Raw genomic sequence first — 18,468 nt, 5'->3', positions numbered from 1 at the left:
GGTGGGAAAGTGGAGTTGAGGCTCCTGGAAGATGATAACAAGGCAACGAGCAGGATTTCAGGAGAGCAGGCTTTGTCCTGCTGAGGGACCTGCTTGGGTCCCATGGGATATGACCTTGGTGTTTGCAGCAATTTTTCTCTCACATTTCCTCCCTCCTCTCTCCCAACTGCTGTTGTGCAGCATTTTTTACCCTTTCTCAAATACAATATCACAGAGCTGCTGCCAGCATCCCTGAGTGGCTCAGATTTGGCAAGGAGTGGGTCCATCTTGGAGCCAGCTCATATCGGCTCTGTCTGACATCAAACTCCTGTTGTCTTCTCAGAGAGGTGACAACTGTAGCACACCCACACTCACCCCAGTTCCAAGACTTTGCCATGTAAACCCAATACAGGGTGATAAAATTTTGGATGTCACAAACTTCTTGATCATGGAGAAGAAATGGAAAAGATCTTCTGTTAGTAACCTGAGGAAGTCACAAGTCAATGAGTAGGTTCCTATGGGGAACTGTCATTGCCCTGACATTCACTGGCCAGGCAAAGCGGCAGGTGCCAACGGTCCAGAGGATCTTGGGCCAACTTCTTAACGTGGCTGCCTGCTGGGCCAACAAGAGTGATGCTCACATGGATCTGGAACTGGGAGACAAAGAAGAGCTGGTGAGGGATGTGCACATCAGTGTCCACCTTGGCTGTGGTGACCAGGGAACAGTGGGATTCCAGGCACCAGAGGGGAGGGAGGAAGGCCAGCAGCAGAGCACAGGCTGGTGGGCTCCAGAGGAGAAGACTTTGACATACTGGGAGACGGCGGCCAATAAAGGTGGTGACATGGAAGTAGGTCTGAAGGGTGAAGGAGCTCAGGAAATCCGAGAAGCCTAACAGGACAGCCTGCTCCAAGCACAAGAATGATCTCTCCAAGTACCCATGAAAAGAAGACTTTATGTCATGAGGCTGCTTGTCTGACCAGATGGAGCTCCAGGGCAAAAAGGCAGCACATGGGAGGTGGAAGCAGGTCAAGCTGTAAAGGAGGAATTTAGAATCCTTGTCCATGGATGTGGGGATGATGCCAAAGCTGCCCTGGACTTGATACCTGCAGGGGAGGCTGAGGGCAGCAAGATGAGCTGATGTTGCTTCCTTACAGTAAAAGAATAGACAGGGCGAACGTGGGCCTGCTGCTGAACTTCGTAAGAGTAGTATCAGACAGGACTGAGGTACTTCACGGCTTCTTTGCCTCCATCTTCACCAGCAAGGTTTCCTGGGACTTTGTTCCTGAAGGCAGGAGTCTGGAGAACAGCCAGGAGTGGATGGGGCTGAAGTCAGGGGTTACCTGAGCAAACTCAGACACCATTACAGAAAAGGAGATGGGTCACTTGACCAGCTCCCTGAACACAAGTATCGCTGTGCTGTGGCACCTGAGATTCCCAGGAACTCCCACGTCTGGGTCCAGAGTTGTGTGATTCCTCCTGAGGAGTCCTATCCTGTCTCCTCACTCAAGTGGTGCTTTAGGCACCCACTTTTCTGACACATTCAGTCTTTATCAGGAGATTCTCTAGATCAATATTTAGTGGACATTGATACCAGTTGTTCTGGCAATGAGGGCATTGGGAGGGGGACAGAAATATAAGAAATTTGGCTTTATGACTACTTATTAAGGAAATGTTCACTGTTTGGCTACAGTTCTGAAATCTCTCTAATCATCCACACCAGACCAGAAGCCTTTAGCGAAGTGCTGCAGAGAGCCTTGTAAGAGCGTTTTGGCTGTTAATGAGCCCTCTGCTGCCATGGTCCTGAACTGCAGCTACTGAAAGAATGAACAAACCCCTAATGAAGTGAAAGGCAGAAACAAACCCCAAGTTTCTGAGGGTGTTTGGGACCCCACGAGGGGCCATCGCTGACACAAGCAGTCCCTGTCCCTGCAGGCTGCTGAAGGAAAAGCCTGGAGACAATGGTCAGAGGTGGTAAAGGCGATGTGGAGGTGGCTCTGGTGCCCTGTCAGCCCTTCATGGTTGTTTAGCATCAGAATGGCCAAGCCCTGACCCCCAGGGCCTGGCAAAGGAGACCCTTTCAGTCAAATGTTTCTCAAGGCTCTGCCCGTGGTCACTGGGAGGGTATTTGTGGTTTGGGTGTGGGTTTGGTGCCAAGTGCTGTTCCTTTTACCACAAGGCTCTGGTTTTCTGAGGATTTGGCAATGCCTATGAGGTTCCCCAAGCCCATGCAGCTTCTTTCATAGACCTGCAATGGTCACCAATCACCTGAGCTGTCCCGGTCCCAAACTTGCTTGAATCTGCTCTTTGGATCCATGCCCCAGCACTGAAAGCACACGTTCCTTCTTCTGCTGCCCTAAAATAAAAAAGAAAAATCAATCTATTCCACATTAGCATGACCAGCTCATGCTCTTCAGGTCTTCCTCTTGCCTTTAACACACTTACTGCTACGCATAGACCCCTCTATTCCTGCACTCCCATGTGTCTCTCAGACCTTTCACTCTTGTCCTCCAGTGATGGGCCAACACTCCAGGAGGCTGGTGCTTCCTCCGGGCTCATGGATGATTCCTGAGGACCATCCAAGCATGGGGAGTGCAAGAGAGGAGCAGAGCAAGGTCAGCTCATGGGCCATGCCTGAGCACAGCCCCCCCAGCAGCAGCCATTCCCATCTCCCAGGCACAGCCATGCCCACAGCATACAAATGTCACTGCCATATATGACTAGTCCAAGAGAAGGCTGCCTGCTTTCCAGGATCCCCCAAAGTCTTTCTCCTATTCCTCCTCCACCCGCAGACATCAGCCACATCCCACTTGCAGGCTCAGACATGGTTGTAAGGATTTGCTGAAGTCATCAGCCATCACCCTTCTCTACCTCACATCCCCTGACCCTCCCACACCACACATGGCCGCTCACTGCTGCTCAGGGCCTCTCACTCTTCAGAAGAGGCCTGAGCTTCTTGGTTCTTCCTGGTGCTCATTATCATCTGCCTCACTCCCTCCAGAGCTCATGGTGAGATTTCTTGTCCATAACAGCGCCTTTATGACCATGTTTTACTAAATGGGTGTCTTTTTGTGAGCATTTGTGCAGAAAGAGTAGTCAGAGGAAAGCGCCTAATACATAAAAACTGATGCCGAGTGAAATGCCATGAAGACCTGAGGAGTTACTCCCATTGCTGTGTCTCTCCTGGAAGGAGTCTGTCCCAAGAAGGGCATCCAGCTTCTGCCACTCCCTGGAGAGGCACATGAGCAGTGTCTGTGCACCTGGGGGGGAACAGGGTGATTTTTGCCAGACCACCCTTCATCTGAACCACTTAGATATGTACTTATGGATGGGGTGTCGTGCCTTATACTGCAAATACCTATTGGATTGGCCCTGCCAGTGGGGCTACCACAGATGCAGACTGCTGTGTTGCAGGTATTTATATGTAGGCAGATGAACCCTTTTCTATTTTTTTAGTTATTATTATTTTTAATACTGACACTCTAAGGGAAATTACACAAAGACTTGAATGATTATTGATGCATTTTAACATGATTATCCACAGAAGCCCCAGCAGCTTTGCATCTCTAGAAATGGGATGCCAGAGGCCAAGGGCAGGATGGCTTGGGCTCTGTCCTGGCATCTGGAAACTGAAGTGTGCGCCCATCTCCCAACACCTGCCCTGCTCAGTGAAGGGTGTGAGAAACTCTGAAGTCACAGCCATGACAGGTATCTTATGTGTAACTGCAGACAGTGTTGTCCTGCCAGCTCAGGATTGGAGCTTCCATCCCTGAAGGTATTGAAAAGATGTGTAGACATGGTGCTTAGGGATATGGTGTAATGGGTGGACTTGGCAGTGTCATATTTACGATTGGACTTTATGACCTTAAGGGTCTTTTCCAACCTAAATTATGATTTGAGTCAAAACCATTTCAATTCCCATCACCTCCAGCTGCCCCCGAGGTTGGCTGTTGTGTGGCACCACTCACGTGGCTCTCCAGGCAGGTTGGACACTGGTTTGGTGCCTGCATTGGGAGTTTTCCCCTTTCTGGGGTAAAAGATCTTCGATGAGAGACAGTTGTAGAGATCTGAGTTGCAGAGATTTCAAGCAGTCCTTTCAAAATCTGAGCAGGCTCAGTTTTGGAGCCAGCGAAAAATAGAGACAATCTCAAGGATGTTTTTGAAAAGTGGTACTATCACTAATAAGAATAACAGGGAGTTCCTTATTCTTGATGACGATGATGATGAACTAAAGTTTTTTAATTTCATTCCTATCAGTCATTCTTGCTTCTCAAAACAGCTGCTACATCTCGGTAGCTAACCTCTTGCATGGAGTTCTTTTTAAGAGCTTTTTCTCTCCCTTCTACCAGATTTATAATTTAAAAAGTACTTCCTAGGACAGAATTGCTCTTAAATCACCCCTCTTTCATAAATTTTCCCCCTTTTTTTCTGGTGTGAGGGGAGGTGACATAGGGCAGTTTTATTTCTTTTTTAGACAAAGAAAACCAAGGAACAGATCCCAGGTCAGTGCAACGGCAGAAAGGAAGCCAGAATGTTTATGTGGTGTGCACTGACACACACCGTCACCTGCATTTCCAGTCTCTGAAGTTCCAATGGTGCAGCAGAGTCTGGAGTTCTGAGCTCCCTTCATCTGCCCTTCGTGACACATGTAAAATGAAACTACCCCAGCCAAAGAGTTGGTTTTGATTCTCTTCACAGCCTGAAGCACCACATGGGTCAGGAGACAAGCCAGGATACCCAACGAGGACTCACATGCTCTGCACTTAAAGTTCAGGTGTTCCCGAGAATCTCAGCAGACAAGTTGTGCCGATTCCTGGGTGCAAGGAGCTGGTCAAGAGCGTCGTCTCCATTTCTGTAACGATGGCTTTGCTGCCTGGCTGGTGTGCAGACTCTGTACATGGATGCTGACACCTGTTGAGCAACCTGCTCTGAAAGGATGAACAAGGTGGGCATGAGGACAGCAAAACAGAACAACCTGGGTGGGGGCAAATGAAAAGGGATGCACAAGATGTGGTCAGGGCTGTTTGGGGGCACTTGTAAAGCAGCCCTGCACCTCATGTGAATTATTTCTGTGGTCAGAGAGAACCTGAGAACTGTCCCTAAATTGAAAACATGAAGGGGATGAAAGGACAGCATCATTCAGGCTGGATGGGACCTCGGGAGGTGTCTTGACCAACCTCCTGCTCAATGCAGGGTCAGACCAGATTACTCAGGGCTTTATCCAAACACATCTTGGTCACTTTCTGGGACAGAGTGGATGCGCACCCCTGGGAAACAGCTTCCAGGGCTTGACTGTCCTCAGGATTGGAAAGTTTCTCCCTTTCTATAGCAGCTTTCCAAGCCTGACCATCCAGATTGGTTTTTACCCATCTACTTACACACTGACACAGATCATAATAGCCTACCTTGGACACAAGAATATTGTGGGGGATGATGCTGAATGCCTTGCTGACTTCCAGGTAACAGACCACCACTGCTCTCCCCACGTCCAGCAACCCTGTCCTTTGCTCACAGAAAGCAAAGAGGATGGACAGGCACAACCTGCCCTGGGTAAACCCTGTCACCTTCAGACACCCAGAATTGGGGTCCCAGTGGCCATGCTCTGGGGCACAGCCCTTAGTTCCCCTGCTCACCCATTGGCCATTTTTGAAAAGTGCACCCAATGTGTGAGAGCTGCCAGTGGTCAGGGAGTCCCCCCAGTCTCCATGAGCTTTCCAAGAAGGTGGAGAGTGGCCTCACTGTGACATGGTCCTGCTGTCTCAGCTCCTGGGATGCTGCCCCTCCTGTCCCATAGACTGGAAAGGATTGTGTTAGTTCCAGCGACCCCTGACTTGATCCCCATCCACTGCTGGTTGTTCTGCCTCCAGTGACAGAGGCCTGGGAGACCTTGCTGGTGAAGATGGAGGACCAGAGACACAGAGAATATCACTTCTTTCCCTTATTAAATTCATCAGTAACTACAAGTTGTTTGTTTCTCCTTTAACTGTTCCTACAGTAGTAACAGCTCATTATAGGGCTCTTGAATTGCCTTACAGATCTAGACTGAGTTTTGATCTGGACCATTGCTGTGCTTGGAGGCTGCTGTCCTTGCAGACCAGATGAACTAACTTCTGCCACCCTGCCTTGGCAGTTTATTCCATCCGTGTCACAGCTCTGTCTGCAACACTGACAGCTCCAGCTCAGCCAGTCAGGTCCCTGGCTGAGGCCATTGCCTCACATCTGGGCTGAACCACCCCAGCTGTGGCACCAGGAAACCTCTGAGTCGCCCCATGGAAACCTGGTACCAAGTGTCCAAGACTCCATGCATGCAAAGGCTTTGCTTTAGAGCACTAACATGACATGGCCAGAAGATTGCTGAATGTCTCTCTAGACCTAGGAGTATAAAACCAGAATATAATGCCTAAATTCATTCTGGGGAACATATTCCTCCCCCAATTTGGAAATATTAGATCCTTTGCTGTAACATTCCTGGTGTCCTGCTTATTGATGGGACAAGAAAGGTGATTCTCATACCAATTTACTTTTTAATACAAAGAACACAATGCTGGCAAGAAGTGTCACTGCTGAAGAGAGAGAATCAACATCACTGATTACTTGAGGTTGTTTCAAAGGATGTGCCCCTGGAGCCCCAGGGACACCTGGAGGGAGCCCAGAGGGGACAGAGAAAGGGACATCATGGGCTGCTCCTGTGCTGCTGAGCTGGGCTGGGCTCCTGGGACAGAGGGAGCTCATGGCAAGCGGCAGCGCTGCAGAGAGACAGCTCTGCCCAGGAGCAGCTCCTCTGCAAAGCGCAGCAGGGCTGAGGGCTATGCCTGCAGCACCGAGGGGAGAGGAGCCAGGGAGAGAGGGGAAATGCAGTCTGGGGTGGAAGGATGCTGAGAGATCACTCGAAGGGAAATCTTCACAGTCCTTAACACAGTAAGTCTCTGGGTGCAGGGTGGTGCAGATGAGGATCCTGCAATTATCTCGCAGAGCTGGCACGTCCCATGGCTGGTGTGGAGGAGAAGGATCTGCTCCTCAGCAGGGATTCCCTGGACGGACAGGGCACGACAGCTGCCTTCTCCCAGCTGCAGGGTGTGAAGCTGGGTGAGAACCCAGGGGTGCCCAGGGCTGTCCTGCAGAGCAGGGTCCCTGCACCCCAGGGCTGTGCCGGGGCAGGGACTCTGCCGCCTGCCAGGGTCAGCGCTCAGCCTGCCCGGGGAGATCCCAACAACACTGATGGGAGAAGCTGTGGGGGGAAGGAGCGACCCTCAGCAGATCAGGGTCCTTCTGCTGTTGAGAGGGAACTGTGTGGATCAGGGCAGCTCACAGCTCCAGCTCACCCCCAGGACATTTGCAGATGTTCCTTATGAAGGACACTGAGGAAGCATTTATCTCATAGGGATGATTTTAAGTTTTGAGTTTTTTCCACTCTTGGTTGGCTGGGTGGGCAGTGGGACATGGGAATTTATTTCTCTGCCCTGGAGAAGGTGCTGAGACCCCAGTTCTCGTTAGGACTTGTCAGAGCTGCTCCTGAGCCCCTGAGCACACAGAGCTGCCCCTGGGCAGTGCCCAGTGCCAGGAGGTGTGAGCAGGACAGAGCTGAGCATGGGGGACGGGCTCTGGGACACTGACAGGGAGCAGACACAGGACAGAGAAACAGCTCCCAGCAGGGGTAGGTCCAGGCAGCAGAGACATGGGCAGGGGCTGGGAGCTGCAACCAGAAATGCTGGGGAGGATTCAGGAACCCCCCTGCCATCCCCTGCAGTGCAGACACATTTCCCAGTGCAACCCCCTGGTCTCCTCCCCTCCCCAGCAGAGCCTCTGCCCCAAAGCCATGGGGTCCAGGTCACGAGTCTCCACCTCAGCAGCTGGACCTCCAGGTGAAGGGTTTCTGGAATGTGGTACACAAAAAAGGTGTTAAAAGTACTTGATCTACAGTGTCATCATGTGAGTGGCAGCAGCACCGCCGGGTAAGGAGAAGGTTTCACATCATGCCAATCTGCCTTTCTGTCCTTGCTTTATTTTTCAGGAGCACTGCAGTGTTCTTCCCTGTTTCTCCACCTGCCCCTGGTGCTCTGACTCTCTGGACTTGGGGTGGGAATGTGGGTCCGTTTCAGTTCTGACACCAAACCAGGGGGTCTTACCCCGGAGGTGTGTTCATGGAAACTAGGTGCCCAAGCTGCATTTTAAGCTGTGATGACCTGTGTTTATCATTTGGTAGGAAAGGAGAATTAGCTGACACATGCCTCCTTCAAGTATGAGGTTTTCCATGAGAAATGGCATCGTTATTTTGCTCAGAGAAGTCTCCCCTAACTTGTCACGGTCTTTTCCTCCTATGACAGGTCCTCATGTTCACAGGCAGAGCAAATGTCCAACAGCAGCTCCATCACCCAGTTCCTCCTCCTGGCGTTCACAGACACACGGGAGCTGCAGCTCTTGCACTTCTGGCTCTTCCTGGGCATCTACCTGGCTGCCCTCCTGGGCAACGGCCTCATCATCACCACCATAGCCTGTGACCAGCACCTCCACACCCCCATGTACTTCTTCCTGCTCAATCTCGCCCTCCTCGACCTGGGCTGCATCTCCACCACCGTCCCCAAGTCCATGGCCAATTCCCTCTGGGACACAAGGGCCATCTCCTACCCAGGATGTGCTGCCCAGGTCTTTTTTTATTTTTTCTCCGCTACAGCAGAGTTGTATCTGCTCACCGTCATGTCGTACGACCGCTACGTTGCCATCTGCAAACCCCTGCACTATGGGACCCTCCTGGGCAGCAGAGCTTGTGTCCACATGGCAGCAGCTGCCTGGGCCACTGGGTTTCTCCACGCTCTGCTGCACACGGCCAATACATTTTCACTGCCACTGTGCAAGGGCAATGCCCTGGACCAGTTCTTCTGTGAAATCCCCCAGATCCTCAAGCTCTCCTGCTCAGATGCCTCCCTCAGGGAAGTTTGGCTTCTTGTAGGTACTGTCTGTTTAACTTTTGGCTGCTTTGTGTTCATTGTGCTGTCCTATGTGCAGATCTTCAGGGCCGTACTGAGGATCCCCTCTGAGCAGGGACGGCACAAAGCCTTTGCCACGTGCCTCCCTCACCTGGCCGTGGTCTCCCTGTTTGTCAGCACTGGCATATTTGCCTACCTGAAGCCCCCCTCCATCTCCTCCCCATCCCTGGACCTGGTGGTGTCTGTTCTGTACTCAGTGGTGCCTCCAGCAGTGAACCCCCTCATCTACAGCATGAGGAACCAGGAGCTCAAGGATGCCCTGAGGAAACTATTTCAATACTCACTGCTTTAGGTTACTAAGGTTCACACTATGTCACTAGTGCTGCAAGAGAAATAGCCAGGACTAACTTTTCTTCTTATGTGTCTATATTTTTCCATAGTGCTTTTGCTGGGCTTTGTTTTTTGGTTCATGGCTGTAATAATATAATTCTTGGCCTCCTGCGTGTCTTTTCTTGAACCAAAAACCTCATGTACATATGTATATACGCTCCTTAGTTTTTGATAAACTCAATAAATGAATCAGGAGAAACCAATTTGTCTCAGGTCCCACCTCTTCACAATCCTCTGGAGCTGGGGGAGCAGCCCCAGGATGCAGGAGAGTCCAGGAGGCAAATGCTGCCCCATGGAGGAGCAGCCCTGGTGGCCTTGGGGCTGCCCATGGGCAACTCAGTGGTCGCTCCCTCTCTGAACCTGCGAATTCGGGCTGCTGCTTCGCTGGATCCATGGCCAAGGGCAACAGCAGGACGCAGCAGGACACATCCCTTGTTGTCTGTTGACAGTGGAGATGGTGAATGGTCACGGAGATATGCACCGTCCCAGTGCATGATGAGGCAGAGGACAATCCTCCAGGAGAGGAATCTGGAGCTGCCCCGAGAGCCCGTGAGATACACACGGACCGGCTGTGCCTGAGGTGGGCAGTGACAGGACCCCACAGAGTGAGACATGGCCCAAGGCGGAGTCATCAAAGGGAAAGCACTAAATGCAGGTATCTGCAGGGAAACAAAGATGGGCACAGACCATCTGACACAGACCAGCTCCAACAGGCAACAGCGCCCTCACAGCCACCACACCAACAGCAGCACTTACACAACCATGAGCAACACATCTGACCCTGTCCTGTTCCCCCTCTCAGACTGATCTGGTGTGAAGGTTGCACGAGTGGTCTGTACATCCTGGGTAGAACCTACCTGCAGTTTCACACACCCCTGTGGTCCCTCCCGTGTGGACCTGGGGTTTGGGTCAGCCCAGACTCAGAGATATTACCCACTTGGACATTCCAACCCTGGGTTTCTCCAGATCCCAGGGTCTTCCTCCTTCTTGCTAGCCTCACTTAGAACTGACCAAGAAAGTATGTGCATACATTTACACCCAAACACACACACAACAGTGAACCCACTCGCACAGTAAATAGCCAGGAGCAGTGTTTAAGAAATATTGTAGTTTAACCCTGGTCATCATCTCAACACCACACGGTTGGTGTGGCAGGGTGAGGGGAGGATCAGAAAAGTAAAAGAAAACTCATGGGTTGAGATAAAGACAGTTTAATAGGTAAAGTAAAAGCTGTGTGTGCAATCAAAGAAAAATAAGGAATTTATCTCCTGTTTTGCATTGGCAAGAGAGTGTTCAGCCATCTCCAGAAAACCAGGGCTCCATCACACGCAGCAGTTACTAGGGAAGACAAACGCCATCACTCTGGAAGTTCTCCTCTTCCTTCATCTCCCAGATGTTACTGATGAGCATGACTTCATATGGTACAGAAGACCCCTTTGGTCAGCTGGAGTCAGCTGTCTCAGCTGTGTCGCCTCTCAATTTCTTGGGCACCCCCAGCCTACAGAAAAGGCCTTGACTCTGTGCAAACACTGCTCAGCAACGATTGAAACATTGGGGTGTGATCAACACTGTTTCCATCACAGATTTAAAACACAGCCCCATACAAGTGACTATGAAGATAAGTAACTCTACCCCAACTGAAACCAGCCTAATAAGCAGGACAGACCATGGTGATCAGGCAGGGGGTTTGGCCAGAACAGCACTGACCAGCCACCTCCCCACGGGCAGCTGGTCCCTTGAATCCCCCTCCTCCCCACTCTTCCACAGGCTGCTTCTTCCACGATCCAAATTTCTCTGCCCCGATCTCCTCACAATTCATAACCATCATCAGTTACTTTTTCCCCAGTGGGCTCAGGTTTTCTCCATTTGCACTCAAATTTGATAGTTTGCATCCCATTGCCTTGGTCCTCTGGGACTTCAGTGGCATCACTGGTGGCTCCTCCAGGCACTGATGGCCTTGCAAGACTTGACTGCCCAGACAGTCCCCAGTGCTCCCCTCTGTGCAGTCTGGCCAACCTGGTCACATCTGCAGCCACCTGTGAGGCCCAGCTGGGACACACGGAGCTGCCCATACTGCTGGTCCCTTCTCACATCCCTCAGCTTCTCATGCATGTCCCACAGTTTCCCGTGGCACGTACAGGTGGTTTCAGCCCAGGGCAGGGCCTTACCAGGGGCTCACTCATCTTTCTGCAGCCTTCCCGTCTGGTGTCCTTGATGACCTCATGATACCTGCCTACCTCTGGCCAATCACATTGCTGTCATGAGGTGACCTCACAAGTAATAATCCAGGCATGTTGGCTTTGCCTACGTCTACCCCAGGTAACTGCAATAGAAGTGGCATCACAACCCACCTCCAGCCGTGTCATCTTCCCCTTCTCCTGCATCTCCCGTCTCCCAAGCTCTCAGCACTGCTGGGGGTGTTTCCCAGCATCCAGGTGACATCACTAGGCCTGTCTCACCACATGCCCAGTTGGGTTGTTTCCAAAGATGTGACCTCAAAATGCACCTCCCTCCCATGATGCCCCACCTTGCATCATCCTCTTCTGGCACCAGGGGTCACCTCCCAGCCAACCTCCCACACACTGCCCCTTTACCTGCCTCTCCTCTTTCCTACCCAGCACTGTCGTTTCTGCTGGGCAGGCAGCAACGTGCTCCCCATGGGGACTGCAGAGCCCTGGTGGGACAGCTCGGTGGTGGGAGGGCAGCCATGGGTGGGCAGGGCTCCTCAGGAAGGCAGGCGGGTGGATGAGGAGGTGGAGATGAGCTCTGTGCAGAGGGGAGCCTGGCGTGCACAGCCCTTGCCTTGGAGGAAGCTTCATGGTCACAGGTCCTGGATTACATGGCAAGCTGGACCATCTCTTGGTTTGCTGGGAGGGCAGCAGAGCTGGGCACAAGCAACCCAGGAGGTTCCTGCAGGGTGTGGAAGACAGCATTTTGAGACAAACACTGGACGAGCTGGCTAGGGCTGGTCTCTTACTGACAGACAAGGTGGATCAGGCTGGGGATCTAAGGATGAGGGCGGCCATGGCTGCAGTGACTGTGAGATGGTGGAGAAGCAGGGCAACTGCAGAACAACAGTGTAGTCCTGCAGGAGAGCTGATTTCAGTTAGCTGAGGATCTCCTTGGGCTGTCCTGGAGAACAAAGGGGCTGTTAAACTCTCTTGGATCTTCAGGGACAACATCCTCAAAGCCCAGGAAGAAGCCAATCTGATGGTCAGGGAGTCGAGCAGGGCCTGGCAAGAGGTCAGCATGGGTGAACGTTGACCCGCTGCCTTAGGAGATCAAACAGCAGAAGGACGTGCAGGGAGGCTGGAGGGGAACAGGCTGCCCAGGAGACAGACAGACAGACAGCTGGCCTGGGGGTGCAGGGATGGAGCCAGCAAAGCCAGCGCTGAGCAGTGGCTGAAGTGGCCATGCAAGGGGAGCGCACCCAGGAGGGCTTCTCCAAAGATATTGTCAGCACAAGGAAGGCAGCTGAGGGAACCCTGGTCCCAGTGGCCAGTGGGGCAGGGGACGGAGTGACAAAGACAGTATCAAAACAGCAATTTCTCAGAAGAAAGATTCTTCCTTTGAGAGTGCTGGTAGGAAATGTATTTTGCTGAGTAACTGGATGCACCTATGCATTTTACTCTTCATTTACCTCTACATAAATATTTCTTTTTCCTTATACTCACATAGAAAGACAGATAACACAGGTCTGTTGAGATCACTGTCAACATGACCATCTACAAAGAGAACAGTTCAATTAAGCTTTATATTCTTCTTTCCTCCATCAGGCAAGAGTGGCCAACAGCTTCGAGCATGACTCACTCTGTGCCAAGAGTAAAAAGTGGCATTGACAGTCCAGAGCAGTGGATTTTTTGGTGCCTTCAACTCTGTGCAAGACGCAAGGATTATCTTTCTTGATGCTGGAGGCTTTGGTAGGACAGAAGTCTAGAAAACATTTTCTAAAAATGGAGGGAAAAAGAAACAAAATGAAAGATGTAGAGTGAAGGAAATGTCTTCTTGCAACTTTAAGCATCAAACGTTGTTGGTGTTGTAATTCTTCTTTCTTTGTTTTGATACTTTAAATACCAGTGTTTTCCCATGACATCAAAATGACACTATTTTGGATGTGCATTAAGAGCAAGAAGAGAATTTCTCTTCTTCCACAAGATTTGCCTTGTCAGCACTCTGTTAGGCTGTGCATCTGATCTCCCTCATCCTTCAGGTATTTCCTCTGCCCTAACTAAACTGACCACGTCTGAAGTCCCATTTCCAGCAGCTGATCTGCACACAAGCACTTGCGATCGGTCTCTGGATTGCCCTTCCCCTTACTCTTTGATCACTCAGACACTTGCCAACAATCCAGTTGCTGCTTTCAGCTTCACGGACTTAAAAGCTTCCTTGTCTTTCAGTAGTCTGTCTAATTCTGTCTTTAGCCAACTCTTTTATTGTGTTTATTTTCTAATTTCCTTTCTGTCTAAATCATTTCTTGCATGATTATGCCTTGGAGACAGTGAACCTCATTGGTGGCGGTTTTTCCTTGGCATACAGCTGAGGAATGTGTTTTCTTTTAACCATGATTCTTATCAGTTTATTTTGTTTGTTCAAAAGTAAGGAGAAGTCTCTCTTTGCCTGTGTGCAGCCAGGTCTCTAAGGAGAGCAGGTGGGAGCTGGTGCAAAGGAGCTGGAACATCCAGCTGCAGGCTGCAGTGGAGAAGTCTGGTGTAAGGAAAGGGGATGCAAGTGCCAGGTGGCCAATGAGAGAAATGATAGGGTTGGGGAGGTGAGGAGCAAGGTTGTCCACACGGTGTCAGAGCTCAAGGGACAGCTTCTCCAGCCAGTCCAGACCTCCTTAGGAGAGACCCTGGGTCAATATCAGATAATGCTGCAATCACCTCTTCTGCACACGGAAAAAAAATAAACTATATCCTTTACCAAAAAAAAAAAAAAGTCATTTTTATTAGAAGGTTTTTGAAATCACTCTCCGTTACTACAGTAGGAAATGTCTCTAATTAACTGTACAAGACTAGAAGGAAATTACAAGAAGAGACATGGTTTCTTAGAGCTTTCTTCAGTGTGATGAGCCCCATGGTGCATTTGGTGCTGAGTCCCTGAACCTCAGGTGCTGAGAGGAGATTGCACAAACCTCTCCAGAAGTCAAAGTCAGAAGAAAAAAGTACTAAGTCCCTTGAAGTATTAATGAGTTCCACTGAGGGCAAGTACCAGCAAAGCCTCCCCAGGGGCTCGTTAGAGCAGAGAATTGGAGGCCATGCTGGCAGATAAACAAAGGGTCATGTGCAGGCAGCTGAGGTGCTGAGAAAACCCTGGTTTTGTTGGATGAAGCAGAGAGGCCAAGGCCTGACCCCCAGCCCCTGGGAAGGCAGATCCTGTCCCTCACCCGTTGCTCAGGGCTCCTCCTGGGGCAGGGGGATGTGGGCTGTGTGATGCTGAGTGAAGGACAATGGTGTGACAGTTCCCAGCCTTACTGGGGTGTGCAAGGAGGCCATGGGGTGCCCCAGTGCCTGAGGACAACATGGCTCCTCATAGGCCTTGGTGGCAGAGATGATTGCCATAGCCAAGGGGACAAAGACTTGGGTTCTCTTGGTGACATCCAGCCTTGCCAGTGCCCTTTGCCATCTCCACCACGGGTTGTCCTACACTGTCCCACAGCTGCTTCTGTTTCCCTGCAGGCTGTAGACACCCATCTCGCTCCCTCCCCTTGCTCTCACCCTGGTATTTCCACACATTGGGTGATGTGTCTCCACTCTCATGCTCTGTTCCTTGAAACACAAGGAGGTGGACAGATCTCATGCTCCTTCTGGATGATTTCTCATATCGCAGCACCACCCTTTGAGTGACATTTCTTCCTCCTCATGTCCATTCCAAGCTGCGCTGTGTGGCAGTGTTTCTGCTGGAGAAAGGAGGATCCTGAAAACTACTGACCTGTCAGCCTCTGACCTGTGCCTGGGAAGATCATGGAACAGATCCTCCTAGAAGCTGGGCTAAGGCACAAGGAATGGTGACTCAACCAGTTCCCTGGGCAGCCTGTTCCACTGCTTCACAACCTTTCCCATGAAGAAATGTCTCCTAATATCAATTCTGAACCTTCCCTGGCACAAGCTGAGGCCATTTCCTCTCATCCTATCACTTGCTACTCAGGAGAACAACACCACCCTCCATGCTACAACCTCTTCTTAGACAGTTGTAGAGAGTGAAAACATCTCCCCTCAGTCTCATTTTTCTCCAGGCTAAACACCCCCGGGTCCCTCAGCTGCTGCTCAGAAGACTTGTGCTCCAGACCCTCAACAGCCTTGTCCCCTCCTCTGCACTCACTCCAGCACCTCAAGGTCTTTCTTATAGTGAGGAGCCCAAAACCGAACTGAGGATTCGAGTTGTGGCCTCACCAGCGCCGAGTAAAGGGGATGATCGCTGCCCTGGTTCTGCCCACTACACTATTCTTGATGCACACCAGGAGGCCATTGGCCTTTTTGGCCACCTGGGCACACGCTGGCTCATGTTCAACTGCTGTCCATCAACACCCCCGAGTCTTTTTCCACCAGGCAGCTTTCCAGCCACTCTTCCCCAAGCCTGTGTTGTTGCAGGGGATTGTTATAAACCAAGTGCAGGACCCGGCACTTGGCCTTGTTGAATCTCAGACAATTGGCCTCAGTCAGCCAACGTCCCTCTGTGTGGCCTTCCCACCCTCCAGCAGATCAGCACTCCCACCCAGTTTGGTGTCATCTGCAGACTTACTGAGGGTGCACTTGATCCCTTCATACCGATCATTGGTAAAGAGATTAAACAGAACTGGCCCCAATACTGAGCCCTGGGGACACCACTTGTGACCGGCCGCCAACTGGATTTGGCTCCGTTCACCACAACTCTTTGGGCCCGGCCCTCCAGCCAGTTCTTTATCCATCGCAGATACACCATCCAGGCCATGAGCTGCAGCTTCTCCAGGAGATGCTGTGGGATACGGTGTCAAAGGCTTTACTGAAGTCTAAGTGCACAACATCCACAGCCTGTGTGGCGGATTCACTCCCCCACGACAGACTTTCCCTCATCTGCTAAGCTGGTCACCTTGTCACAGGACGAGATCAGGTTGGTCAAGCAGGACCTGCCTTTCATAAAGCCATGCTGATTGGGCCCGATTGCTCGTCTCGTATGTGTGACCTCCCAGTCCTTTCCCAGCCCTGTTCCTGCTGTTGGCCTGTCCCCTGCAGGGGCACAAGTGACTCACAGTCCCCTCCACAGCCATTGGCTTCCTGCTGGACTGTGAGTTCCTGAGACACAGCTGAGCACATGGCATCGTACCCAGCCATCGCCCTTCTTGTGCTCCAGTGTGTGAGCAGGTAAAACTAAGCTGGTTTCATCAAATGTATCTAATAGATTTCCTATCAAGGGTTTGAGTGGAGAAACGTTCCTCAGAGGAGCTGCTGTATTTACACTGGGGCATTTTATATCTCTGCTTCTGCCTCTTTTTCTTTCTTCTTCCTCTGTCTATTCTGACATGAAAGAGCTCTCCAAGGAAAAGATTCATGGAATCCTACAATAAGGCGGGTTGGAAGAGACCCCTGAACACCATCTCTGTCCCACTGACCTTTATGGCACCCCAAGGAAGAGCTGATAGCATTTGTGCTCCCTTGGGTTCATCTTATCACATGCACACAGTGGACATGCACATGATGTGTATGTTTACAACTCATCTGTACAATGAAAACATAGACTTTTGACCTAGTATTTCATAGAATGATAGAATGTCCTGAGTTGGAAGGGACCCACAAGGATCACAGAATCACAGAATCGCAGAATGCTGGGGATTTAAAGGGACCTCAAAAGATCATCTAGTCCAATCCCCGTGCTGGAGCAGGAACACCACGTGAGGTTACAGAGGAACCAGGCGGGTTTTGAATGTCTGCAGAGAAGGAGACTCCACAACCTCCCTGGGCAGCCTGTTCCAGGGCCTGTCACCCTCATTCTGAAAAAGTTTCTTCTCATATTGAAGTGGAACCTCTTGTGTTCCAGGATCATTGAGTCCAACTCCTGTCCTTCCACAGGACAACCTCACAGTTCACACCATGTGTCTGAGGATGTTGTCCCGTTTCTTCTTGAACACTATCAGAATTGGGGCCGTGACACCTCCCTGGGCAGCCTGTTCAGTGTCCAGCACCTCTGGGTGAAGAACATTTTCCTCATGTCCAATTCACCCTCCCCCGGCACATCTTCCTGCCATTCCCTTGGGTTCTGTCACTGGTCACCAGAGAGAAGAGCTCAGTACCTACCCTTCCTTCTCCCCCTGTGAGGAAGCTGTAGCCACCATGAGGTCTCCTTTTAGTGTTTTCCTCAGCTCTGATGGTGAGAAACCCCTTGGTTTGCTTTCTGAAGCAGAAAGGAGAAGCCATGAGCCCCAGGCAATGGGAAGGGGGATCCCGCCCCTCACACATGGCTCAGGACTCTGCCTGGGATCGTGGGATGTGGGTGTGCAAGGCCGAGGGAAGGACAACACTGGTACAGCACCTTCCAGCCTCCCCATGGGGCTGCAAGGAGGCAACGAGGCCCCAGTGCCGTGAGGACAACATGTCTTCTCCTGGGCCTCAGTGGCAGAGACAACTGCCATGGCCAAGGGGACAGAGACCTGGGTTCTGTTGGTCCCTTCCAGCCTCACCAGCGCCCTTTGCCATCTCCATCACAGGCTGTTCTACACGGTCCTACACCTGCCCCTCTTTCCCTGCAGGCTGCACACACCCATCTGCTTCCCCACCTGCTCTCACCCCAGCATTTCTGTCCCTTCACTGATGTGTCTGCACCCTCACTGCCTGTTCTTTGGAACACAAACCATGGGCTGATCCAGCTCCCTCTGGGTGACCTCTTGCACCACAGCACTGCCCTTCCAGTGACATTTCTTCCAGTCTCCATCTTCCAAGTTGCATTTTATGACTTTTTTTTCTCTCTCTTGCTTTTTTCTGCTATTAAGGAAAACTCAACCATCTCAAAAATTGCTCTTCAAGCAAGGAACCCAACCCGTTAGGCTTCTTGTGGTCTTTTACTTGACCAGAGAGAAGTCACCTCACCATGATCTTCTAAATCCCAGGACTTATGCGGGCCTTTCAGCTTCTCTGATAGACACGACCATGGCCCTGCTGCTGTCCCGTCATGTTCTCAGGTGGAATGGACATGAGAACCCTGTGGGTA

The 18,468-nt window shown here is 51.2% G+C and overlaps 1 protein-coding gene across 1 annotated transcript; it reads left to right on the top strand.

Annotated features, from left to right (window-relative positions):
• The first annotated feature begins 8,326 nt into the window (after positions 1-8,326).
• On the top strand, positions 8,327-9,253 carry LOC135999435 (olfactory receptor 14A16-like). Its single transcript, XM_065652990.1, has one exon. It carries the CDS (start codon positions 8,327-8,329, stop codon positions 9,251-9,253), a length of 927 nt encoding a protein of 308 aa, XP_065509062.1.
• The last annotated feature ends 9,215 nt before the right edge of the window (positions 9,254-18,468 follow it).

This window comes from Caloenas nicobarica, chromosome 28 (assembly GCF_036013445.1).
Source record: "Caloenas nicobarica isolate bCalNic1 chromosome 28, bCalNic1.hap1, whole genome shotgun sequence".
NCBI classification, from domain to species: Eukaryota; Metazoa; Chordata; class Aves; order Columbiformes; family Columbidae; genus Caloenas; species Caloenas nicobarica.
Note: the sequence above shows the minus strand (reverse complement) of the source record. Positions and strands in the feature narration are given on the sequence as shown.

Coding starts and splice junctions, on each gene's coding strand:
- LOC135999435 (XM_065652990.1), top strand. CDS start 8,327: ATGTCCAACAGCAGCTCCATCACCCAGTTCCTCCTCCTGGCGTTCACA.